Source organism: Astyanax mexicanus, chromosome 5 (genome assembly GCF_023375975.1).
Source record: "Astyanax mexicanus isolate ESR-SI-001 chromosome 5, AstMex3_surface, whole genome shotgun sequence".
In the NCBI taxonomy this organism is placed as follows: domain Eukaryota; kingdom Metazoa; phylum Chordata; class Actinopteri; order Characiformes; family Acestrorhamphidae; genus Astyanax; species Astyanax mexicanus.
This window is the reverse complement of record NC_064412.1, coordinates 23,795,453-23,807,500: the sequence shown is the minus strand read 5'-3', so window position 1 is coordinate 23,807,500 and position 12,048 is coordinate 23,795,453. Positions and strand designations below refer to the sequence as shown.

Sequence of the window (12,048 nt, the reverse complement as noted above, 5' to 3'; positions counted from 1 at the left end):
CTATGCCCTGCACAATCCTTAAACCGAAATAGACCAAGTACAATAACGTCATTAACAATGACTTTCCTCTACTCTAATATAATTTAACATGGTTTAAAAATATAAAATAATTTCTAAACAAACGAAATATTTAATATTGAGCTTATAGCCCAAGTGCAAAAATACAAAATCAGTAATATGCCCTGCACAATCCTTTAACCGAAATAGACCAAGTACAGTTTACAATGACTGTCCTCTAATATAATTAACAATGTTTAAGAATATAAAATACTTCCTGAACAAACGTTTTTTTTGTTTGTTTTTTTAAGCAAATAGCCTAAGTGTGAAAACACAAACAGCAATTTACTGGGCTGGCTTGCGCAGCAGAGAACCGTGCAGCAGCAGCCTCCTAGCCTGCTTACGCAGCGGATAAGCCGGATAAGAGAGTGTAAGCGGTGTGGGGCAGCAGAAATTCCGGGATGAAAACACAAAGAAATCTGGGCTAAAAACACAGAAAAAATATGGGGTGAAAACACAAAAATCCGGGATAAAAACACCAAAAATCCGGGGTGAATATGTCTCGTCGGTCAGAGCAAATTGAACATTTTTCAGTGGATTAAAGGGGCCGTGATTTGCTTTTTTTTATTTTTTTTTTTACCTCTTTTTTTAAAAACGAATATTCGAATATTCGCTTCGAATCAGTGCCGAATATCCGGAGCTCAAAAAACGCTATTCGGGCCAGCCCTAGTCTGAAGTAACACCCTCCTAGATTACTCACTCACTGCTCTTCTAAAATTTCTGCGTCAGATTTCCCCCCAGGGGAGCCATTTATTAGTCCTAAATATTCCTCGACCCAAGCAGAGCCAAATTATGAATGTACAAAGCTCTCCTCAGTGATAGAAACCTACGACCATCAACACCAGCAGTGTGTGGAGGAAAGGAGAGAAGGCTCCCAGATGACAGATACTTTGCACACAGATTTTGATAGTTTTTTTTTTTAAACAAATCTGAGTCTTAGTTTGAACAGCCTGTAAAGGTAAGGTATTTATGAGCTCACAGGGAGCGCGATGCGCACAAAGACCTAACTGTGGGCGTCCAGAGATTTGCCAGTCTCTGTGCATCTAGGGGTTACTTAAGTCCTTAATACAAAGCAAACAGGCTTTAGAGCTTTACTCTCCGACACATTAACAGCTGAATTTAAAAAGCCATCCTTTAAACAGTCTCACCGTGTCTGCTGTAAGGAGGAATGCAGCGCAGAGCTGCTGCATTAGCAGGGCCAGGCCGAGACCCAGACCCAGGCCCAGGCCCAGGCGAGAGAAGATGCCTGTCTGATAAGAGCATCCGCAGGCCGGATCTCTTTGATAATCACAGCAGCCCATTTCCTTTAATATCTGAAGAATACGTTACGGCAGGTGATGCGTGTCAGCGTCGGCAGGCATTTTATAAGCGAGGGCTGAAACGATCAAAGGAGACCACAAACTTTCATTTCATGTTTGCTCTGACCACTGTCAGTCAAAACCATAGAGGGTGGGGGTGAAACATAAACAGCAAAGGCGCTCAAACATCAAAGTCAACAGAACACCGTAATGTTTATTGTCACAGAGGACTATTGCTGACAAAATTAAACACACCAAGTCTAGAGCAACGTTCTAATATAGCGCCATGCTGCTGAAGCTGGATAATGATAGTCATCAGCTGGGAGCTCCTGCCAGTTGCTACATCACAAACCCAAACACGCAGACACTAGGAAACGGTCCGTACCAAACTGTCCCTGAAGACATGTAACATTAAGCAGACCACAAGCTGCAAAGCTGGGTTAGAGCGGGCCTACCATCCAAGACCAGAACACCCAGCTTTCCCCCAAGGAACATTTCCACATAGGGAGGGGCCTGGAGACCCTGAAATTAATCAAACAATTAAAATCTGTTGATGGAACCTATCATTGTCCTCTCACTGCATGTGGCTGCAAAAGTTCGAGCTGCATTTTAGCCTGGCCAGACTTCAAGCTTGGTAATAAATGGTGAGATGCAGGCTCATTTATTATGCCTGGCTGACATCCCTAATATACAGATTTAAAGGGGATAAAGAACATATGTGGAAAATGATTTTTAACTTGAAGCGATTAATAAATAGCGTTATAATATTGGGCTGGACTAAGCCAAGAGTATGATAAAGCCCAAGATGGATTATAGGGCTTACAAGGGTTTAGCACTTATTGTACACATGCTTGAGTGAGCATTCCTTCCATATTTACAAAGGATTTTGAAAATGGAGTTTTGGACGCTTCAGTAACTGCGCCATGCGTTTGGAGACCAGATTAAACTGTGGAGTGTGACCAGGACTTGCAGAACAATCCTCCCTAACATGCCTTTTTCCTGAAGTAAAGTGCCTTTTAGTGTCAACATGACATCCTGCTCAACACCATAACCAAACGACTCTGCCTCCATGATTTACACTTGCTCAACTAGTATTAAGCTTATTATTAAACGGCTTAATTACTGAAGGCGTCTGTTTCCATTTCAGCTGCTGGTCCCATTTCAGCTCATGGGCATGGATATGGCCTGGCAGAAGGAGTGTAGGTTAAACGTCTGCCACCATAAAGACTCATTTGACATGTTTAGCATTTGATGAACATCTCATGCATCTCATGATACCAGTAATAACAGGTGGTGAACACAAATCCACTCAATCCACTAAATCATCAACAGGAGGCAGTAATCCAGCTTCTACTGACAAGCTTCCTCCATGAAACTAGAGGTCTTCATTTACATCCTGCCATAAAACAGAGCCACAAATAAAAGGAAGACCAGTGACTTTCTCAAGTCTGCCCCTGGATGCACCCTCACCTGCAATTTATTGCTTTTCGCATGTCCTAATACACCTGATTTAACTAATCAGCTCATTAACAAGTACTTTCAGGGTTGAAAAGGGTGTGTTAGAGCATTAAACCAACCAAGATGTGCAATGTGCTTACTCAGGGTGTCTCCAGAACAGAGAAAAAAACTGGACTACGTTCAGATCAGACCAATTGAAGTAAGTGATCAATAAAATCTACTGATAAAACACAGTGAACATTTTAAACATTTGTATATGGCGAGGGTCGGCAATTAAGTTTGGCCCCAGGCCAATTACTTTCCAAGCCATTACGTAGTGGGCCAAAAAAAAATTCTGTTTTGAAAAATGTAATGGGATGGAGTGCTACAGACTAGTAGCTCTCCAGCCCACAGGGATGTTGAGCCCAATTGCAGAACAATTGATCTCAAAGCAGGTAAACCCAAGAAGGAAAAAATAAATAAATATAAAATAAAACACACCATTCCTCACGCAGGATCAAACCCGTGTCCAATACACTACCGCTGCCCCGGCTAGTGAACTGAGACACAGCCAGGAAAAAGGCCCTTATAAGGAGCCCAAGAACGTGCGGAAAGACGAGAATGGGCAAAAAATAAAGTCATGCTAAGCGCGACAGAGAGACAGGGGAATGTAAACAAAAGCTTGTCAGAGAAGAATATTATATTTTATTTTTTCATTATCATTCATTATAGTTCGAACAACCTCACGGGTTAGATGTTTCATGCTTGCGGGCCTATTGCCGACCCATGGTATATGGTGTGTACTTCAGTTAAGAGCCAATCATCTCTATCATAAGTTAATATGAGCTTTTCATTGCTTATGCCAATGAGGTAGACTTCTTTTTAGGGTAAACTTAAGTGCACATCCATTAACTTAGCATTAAAAACAATAGACAACTTTACCTTTCTTACCTCAATTAGAAGTAAAGTTAAAGCTTTAAAGACATGAAGGGTTGGTTTCCCAGACGAATTCTCAGAGGAATTAAGCCTAGTCCTGGACTATACAGTAGTGTGAATGAAGATTGTAGGTACAGTATTTAGGCTAGGACTAAGGTTAAGCAATGTTCTAGATCAAACAACGGAGATACAAATGAAAAGTTTAGTAAATCCCTGATTAGTTTGGCCATATGATGGGCACTCACCCTTATAATCATACGTAAGACTCTATGGGGAGTTTCCTCAACGGGGTTTAAGCACAGTCTAGGTGTACAGATTATTTTGAATGGAGATTTTCTATCAAAAGGAAAATATAGTCTACAACTAGGCTTAATCCCTGTCAAGCAAAACGACCCCATAATTGATAGACACAACAACGACTTGAAAATAGCAATTTTGACAACACTGGCTAAAATGTCCTTAACTGACCCTAATGTGTCTTTGTATGTATGTTAATTGACTTACTTCAGAAGCGTGGTCTGCTCTGGATAACTGTGAGCTAACTATCTTAAGCTTCTCCTTTTTTAACGCAAATTAAGCACTCCTGGCTTTCCAAAGGGGCTCCAGCTGAGAGCCTAAACTGTGATATACACACACTCTCCCAATGCATTTTCCAAGTCCCATTGTCATTCAATAAAGAGCTAAAACCAATATGTGCTTACATTTGATGGAAGGGTAGTTTGGTCAACAAGCTTGGTCAACAACCAATAGGATTCCAGCAGCTATGCTATAGTGAACCAACTGCACGACTTAACCAGCCACAGACAGGAATTTCAGTCAGGAATAACCAGAGGACGGGCATTTCAGTGTTTTACTCTTCGTCCAGTCTAAGCATTTTTGAACAGTAGAAAGAAACACCCACTAATCAAATAGCTATCTATTTAAACCATTATAGTAATGTTCAGCTGCACTGATTTTTATTCCTGGCTATTTAGATAGTATTACTGGTTCTCCCTGCTCCCACCACACCTATTCCCTCTAATCAACTAATCTACCTAGCTAGCTAAATAAACCCATGTTGGGACAGTTTCTCAGACAGGGATTAAGTCTAGTCCTGGACTAGGACTAGGACTAGGGTAGGCCTGTCATGATATCTATTTTTGGGTGGATGATATATTGTCCTAAAAATAATATAACAAACAATATTATTGTCATTTACACCATTTTATGTCAATAAAATAATAATAATGGAATAGAATAATAATACCATAACCAGCCACGTTTGAAGTAATAGAGACAGAAACTTAAAAAGTACACGTTCTTTAACAAAAAAGTGACTTGAGTAGAAGTTTTAGAGTTTTAGAGTGTTTTTTAAGCTCCACACTTAAGCAGAAGTATTAAAGTATTTCTTTTACCTAAGTTTTGCAAGACTTTTATTCTAAAATTTACTACTCAAGTACTAAAAGTACACTACAGTGCTCTACGTAGTAGCATTTCACTGCTATAGAGAGAATTTACACAGATTAACTGAGAAATTACACAGATTTTAAAAGTAATGAACTTTCAAATCTTAACAATATATTAAGACATTCAAATTGAAACATTTTTAATTTTTTTAAATAATAAAAAAAATGAATCATACATAAAAGTTTACCCGCTCTTTGAAAAATGTACATTTTCGACTTTCACATTAAAATGTACTGCATGTCCATGTAAGCCCATGTACTGTACAACAAAGTCTTATAGAAACAAAATAAAGTAAAATGAGTGTTTTAAACAAAGCAGACATGCTGGCTCATTTACATTAATGGCCTGTCTGCAATAAGTTAAATCATTAAGGCTGTGTCCATTTATTGTATGATAAATCAATAATACGATCATTGTGAGAGGACTAGGGGTAGGATTACACAGCATTCTGAATTAAAAATATGGTCTAGGACTAGACCTAATTTATGTGAGGGAAATCAAAAACCTTAGTTAGAAAGGAAGAGACTAGTGATACTTCTATTACTTCTAGATTTTTTATAACAAGCTGATCGTTGGAATCAGGTGTTTTAGAGCAAGGGAGCACCCAAAACATGGTGCAAGGTGGGAGGGAGCAGATCTCCACCAGGACCAGAGATAAGAATCACTGCTTCATGATTAATCTAACAAAAGTGCACAAGGCAATGAATAAAAGATAAGAGTGTAAGAAAAAAGTAAGAATATAAACAGACAAATATAGCTGCTTCTTTACATATTCTTGTACACATACATTGCAGCTGGCTTTTCAACACTGAATCAACGTTAATGTTATGGTTGAATCAATGTTGGATTTGGTGTTGATTTTGAAAAGCGAATCAACCTTAATATGGCAACGTTAACATCATACATTTAACCTCTAATAAACCATGGCTCGCTAAAACTAGAAAATCCTAGGGTGAACAGAGTGTTAACAATAAACTCACATCACTGTAGTAAAGCTGAGAATAAAGAATGTTACCCACCACTACCAATCTGATTCAACATCTGATATAAAAAATACAACAGTAAAACCACTAAAACATGAACATACATAGGTATACATAGGTATGGTGAAGAATTGGAGCCAGATTTAAAAGCATTTACTGCAAATGGAATAAAACCACTTTTTTATCCCTCCATCCAATTTTTTTCAATTGTATGGTGATAAAATGTAAAATGCTATTTCAATATTCAGAAGGTTGAGGACATTATTTTAACGTTTGCACAACCATTTAACATTAAATAAACATTAAATGTTGTTTTAATGTTGTTTCAACGTTGAAACAGCAACAGACATTACTTTAATCATATTTCAACCACATTTAAAGGTTGAAGGTCGGCTGTGTGCCATCTGGGATATTTTACTTATGACTCTCTCATTGTATTAGAACTGTATATGGATTGTAAAATTATTTTAAAGAAAAATAAATAAGCAAATAAGCAAAACAACAAACAAATGATAGGTGAAGGTATGGTATGGAAAGGTGTAATAACCAGATCTAGAATAATAATCTATGCCATAGATTTTTTTTGGTTAACACCAAAATGATATTACAGAAGAGCTCACTTTAAAAACCACCTTCATGCAACAACAGACAGAAGTTAGTAGATGATGCTCCAGAACTGTGGTTCCCATTCCAGCCCTGATCGAGCAGTATCTACCTGGAGATGCCTCCTGGTTCTGGATCAGAGTGTTCTCTATTCTCATTATAATAAATAAACTCAATAGTTAAAAGTTAGATCACACAGCCAGGCAGGCAGGGCGGGGGGTCTCCGCCGCTCTATAACTCTATAGATCGTGTATAATAACAGCGTACCTGTTGCAGCGTGCAGCCCGCAGATGAGCGCTAAGAAGCGGACGGTCAGCAGCAGCAGGCAGCGGCAGCAGCACACGCTCCGTGCCCGGGTTAGTGGAGCCCGCCTCGGACACATTTCCACAGCGAGAGCGCCTTACATCCACTGGAAATCCTCTCTCAGGTGAAGAGGTGACTGAGATCAGGCACAGTCACTCTCGAGCTGCTCTCCACGGTCCGCTGGGTCGCTTTTTCCCGCTCCGTTTTCTCGGACTCTCGCTCTCTCCGGCTGTTCCAGAGCTCACTTTCTCTTACCCCGTTTCGCCTCCTGCTCTCTCGTTCTCTCTCTCTCCCTCTTTCTCATCCCCCCAAACTCCTCACACACTCCTGCTGTTGCTGCCGCTGCTGCCGAGCCCCCATGCCGAGACCACGCGTCCCGGGCAGGGGCAGTGCCGCCACCTGCTGGTGAGCGTGGACACAATACCATCACACACAGGGTATAGCTGATGTGGGACATACCAGGATTTTTGTACATTTCCTGTCCCACCACTTAAATTTAAAATATACATATCCAAAAAATTACTATTTTTTGTAAAAAAAAAAAAATGTACTTGTTATAAGACAAACTGTAAAATATGGTGGAAAAATAAGCTCCTTAGATATTATTCAAAAGACCGAATACCTTTGGACCACCTCAAAAAATGTCCGTTTTCTCTTGTCCCACACATTGGGTGACTCCTTTGGCAAGTTTAACAATTAAAATAAGCTCTAAATAAATGACTTCCTCTTGTATGTTGTTGATATGCATCTCCTTTACTTATGAAAACAACTTCTTTGGTCTACATTGTAATGCACAACCCTGTTACTCATATTGTAAGACTAATATTGAGTAGAGTCCAATTTTTCTTTATATACTTATATAACCATGTTTGTCCTTGATCTTGTATACATAGCTAAATTTTACAGTTAGCATCTGTTCCTGGGGTAAACCACAGCTTAGCCTAGATTTGCAACCCTGTTACTTGCAACCCTGTTACTTATATAAGTTACCAAATATATTGCATAATCTAATTAAAAGAACTGCTTTGATACCTGAGCTTGACAAATCAAACTTTTTGATAGTCTATTACCTGTATTTAATAAATATATGAATAAAAATGATCAAATTGAAGATCAAATTTTCAGAAGTGACCACCCCTGAAATGTACCAAAATCCTGGAATGTCCTATGTTTCAGTATATCAGGGATTTAGTAGCTGTTACTTTTAACACTGTGCAAATATTTAATAAGTTAGGGAATGCCAGTTACACTCCATTATACATACCATGTTTCTTTTACCTCATTATTGATTGCTATAGATTTTTTGATTCAGCATTGATTCAAACTAATGTTGTTTTTTTATGTGGCTTAATATGTATCGTTTGTGTTAAAAGCCTTACATTAAATTTGTATATCTTATATTTTTGTTTTCTAATTGTCCACCCCAGACCTTACTAAATCTAGAGGTTTTCCCTGCGTTTAGATGTGGAAGGAGATTTAACTAACCATTTTATACCAACTCATATGTCCATGCTCCTTAGCTATACATGTTATGTTCAGCTTATGTTCAGGTTAAATCTCTCTTGGTTTTATTCTACTTAATACAACATTACATGTAGCTAGCTAGATACTTTGAGGGGTAAACCATAATTATATGATTTTGGAAGACGCTTTTGTCTATACATGTCACAACAACCCATATGAACAATAATAAAAAACACAAATGATAGTTTGCAAACTTTAGCTTAAGGCATTGTAGTAGCTATTGCGTTAGCGCTAAGCTAATGTCAATAAGCCTACATTTTTGCATTTTACAATTACATTAAAAGAAATGCTTATTCAGCTCAGATTTAGCTTGAGCACAAGTTTTAAGCATTTGAAACACCTTCTGTGTTTTATTATTACATCATAAGAATCGTTAGGTGACACATGTTTCTATGTATTTTGCAGTTTAGCAGTGACTTGTTTTTTAACCCTGGAGGCACATTACTAACAAATCTAACACAACCATTCTAATCCCCTTTTTTATTTCTTTCCTGTCTGTTTTCTCTATATCTATCTTTTTTGCATGTATTGAAATGCCCTGTTTCTGATGTTGCCCAGCCCGGTGCATTCCTGCTTTACAACCCTGCACAGATTAACATTAACACTGAACATATGTCCATCAGCTATTCACACTAATAACTCAGAGCCTAATAACTTGTAGTTTCTACAATAGCTATAGCTTCACATTATCTCTCTGTACTGTTGTTTTGGTTTGTTATTTGTTTGTACTGAGCGGGTCGACCCGAGGGGGATTCAAGATTCAAGATTTTTATTGTCAGGTCACAGAGTACAGGTGTACATGTAAGTGAAAAAAATGGGTGTAGATTCCCACCAATGTGCAGAGAACAATATTTACAAGAAGAAGAATAAAATAAAATATAATATAAAATAAGACATACAGATAGCTTTACAGTATAAACAATATACACAGTACACTTAACAATAACAATGCAGATGCAGATATCTAGAGAATGTGTGTGAAAGTGAGGAAATATTCCAGTAGGTGACAGAATAAATGTAAGTAAAGTGCAGGTAAGGAATGAGTTGAGTTGGAAGTACAGGGCAGAATGCTGTATAACATTGGGAAAGTCTGATAGATTCAGTGTAAAGTGCAGGGTGCAGAGTTTGTATGGGTGTCAGTGGGGTGGGTTGGGCAGAACACTGTTGTACTGGCTGTTCCACAGCCTGGTTGCCTGGGGGAAGAAGCTGTCTCGGAACCGGCTGGCTCTGGTCTTCAAGCTTCTGAGCCTCCTTCCAGTGTTCCTCTGACTAAGTCTTGGTTCCTCCTAGAGGTTTTCCCTCTTAGTATGAGGAAGTTTTTCCGTGCCACTGTTACCGCCACAACCTTGCCACTGTTGGCATCGTAGTGGTGTTCACTTGAATTGAATTATTGTTTTCTTTAGCTATGCTGGTATGTGACACATCTTGGACTAGAGTTTTCCTGCCCACTGGACATCAAATTGGTTGATTGGTTGATTGCAGCCAGCTCCTTTGTGTCCAGCCAATAGAAAAGCTCCTTTAGCTATATTTATCCAAGACACAAATTTAGTGTCCAATATGTAAACTTACAAAAAACACATACTGTTGCTAAAACTTAATATCTCCCTACAGAACCTTACAGAAGAAGGTTTTTTAACCTCAAATGGAATTTAAGGTGAAAATATATATTTTTTTTACTTAGCTTTGTATTATTCAGCTGTTTTCCATTAATGAATTTTTAGAAAATTGTGGTTGTTCAAAAATGGTTTGTGGAACTATCCACCTGTATATCTTTACATTACATATCAAGACATCTCCCGACACTTTATGTCACAACATTCCTTAATCCATCTGTTTGCACCACAATAAGATGAGGAGGATTTATGAGTATTTAAAGTCGAGATGTCTTCACTTTCCTGATAGCCAGCACGCTCCACTGTTTCCACTTTAAAACAGTGCAGGGCCATGGGGATCGGACAGAGAATGGTAGCAATTTACATGCTCGGGGTCTTGCATCCTGACCTGTTTCTGTTCATTTGTGTCATGTCGACAGCAGTGGAGAGGGTTCAGAGCGTGTGCCTTTTGAAGTGATGGGCTGTGCTGGCTCTGTGAACCCAAAGTTCATCTCTCATTTCCTTTCCCCCTGTCAGCTCTGTGACACATGCTAACGTTAGCCTGCGATCAAAGCCCAGCCTTATGACGCACCCCAGCAGCCTCTAATGTGATATTACATGAAGGAAGGCAGGAAGGAGACAGCTGGGTGCTTTTGCTTGGTGAGCCAGGGTACCGTACAGTACATATGTTCCTCTGCTGGGTCTGTTATGGAGTTAAAAACAGCACACTGAGGCCATAGTTCAGCAAAAAAAAAATTATCTGCTGAGTATTTGCCTACATCTCACATGTAGTGAACAGCCAGGTTTGGTGCCTGTGGTGCAGAAGTTCTTTAGTTTTGCAGTGTATAGTGTAAAGTGCATAAACAGTGACATACAGTATTTGCCTCAACCTTGTTTAGCTATGGTAACCTCAAATAGCTTGTTAGCTACATTAGCATTATGGGTCCAGTGCAAAACGTAACAAGCATATATCAGATAATTGCCAAGCCTCTGGCTGGGTCAAATAATGAAGTTGCTAGTATGAATTCTAACATTGAATGACACACTAACTAGTGATCAACAAATATATCAGCCAGCCGATTAATCGGGCAATGTGGACATGCTTTTTCTCAAGTAATAGGGAGACACTGGACAGAACTATGTTCTTACAGGCCAGGCTCTCTTTTATTACTCTGTGATCTCACTGATTGACTAAGTTAAGGTAATATTGTTGTATTTTTTTATGTCATTTTCAGTTTTAAATAAACTGTAAAAGAGATTCTGTTGCTTCTTTTCTTACACTGTACACTTTCTAAACGTAAGGGGGGTCTCAAATAATCAAACAAAGTTTTTGTGCATCTTGGCATGTTCTCCTCCACCAGTTTTACACACTGCTTTTGGATATCTTTATGCCACTTCTTATGCAAAAAATCAAGAATTGTAAGCTTGGATTGGTGGCTTGTGATCATCCATCTTCCTTCAGAAGTTTTTAATTTGATAAAATAAAAGAAACTCATAAGTTTTAAGTGGTCTCTTATTTTTTCCAGAGCTGTTTGTCGGCCCCTGGCCACTTATGCTCTCTAAATATCGCCATCGGTTGATCACTAATATTTACATCTATACAAACATTAACAACAGAAAAACAGTAAAGTAGCAGCTTGTTTTTTTCCTGTTGTATATGAGCGAATTATTAAATGTAAACCCATATAAGAAAAAAGATCAGTATGACTGAGAGGGAACAAATAAAATTCAAATTTGAAAGAATGCACAATCTTGTGGTGCTTCCAGGATTTTAAGCACCTATAATGAGAAAAGAAACAAGAAAAGAGAGAGAGAGAGAGAGATAGAGAGAGAAGGGAAAAGAGGAAAGAATTGTGTAACAGTCATTCA

General features: G+C 38.7%; 1 protein-coding gene across 1 annotated transcript in view; it reads right to left on the bottom strand.

Moving 5' to 3' along the window:
- ror1 (receptor tyrosine kinase-like orphan receptor 1) overlaps positions 1-7,455 on the bottom strand; it is a 200,768-nt gene extending 193,313 nt beyond the window's left edge. The window contains exon 1 of the mRNA XM_049479540.1: positions 7,028-7,455. Coding sequence (XP_049335497.1) covers positions 7,028-7,142 — 115 coding nt within the window. The 5' untranslated portion in view covers positions 7,143-7,455. The remainder of the gene's footprint in view (positions 1-7,027) is intronic.
- Between the last annotated feature and the right edge of the window lie 4,593 nt (positions 7,456-12,048).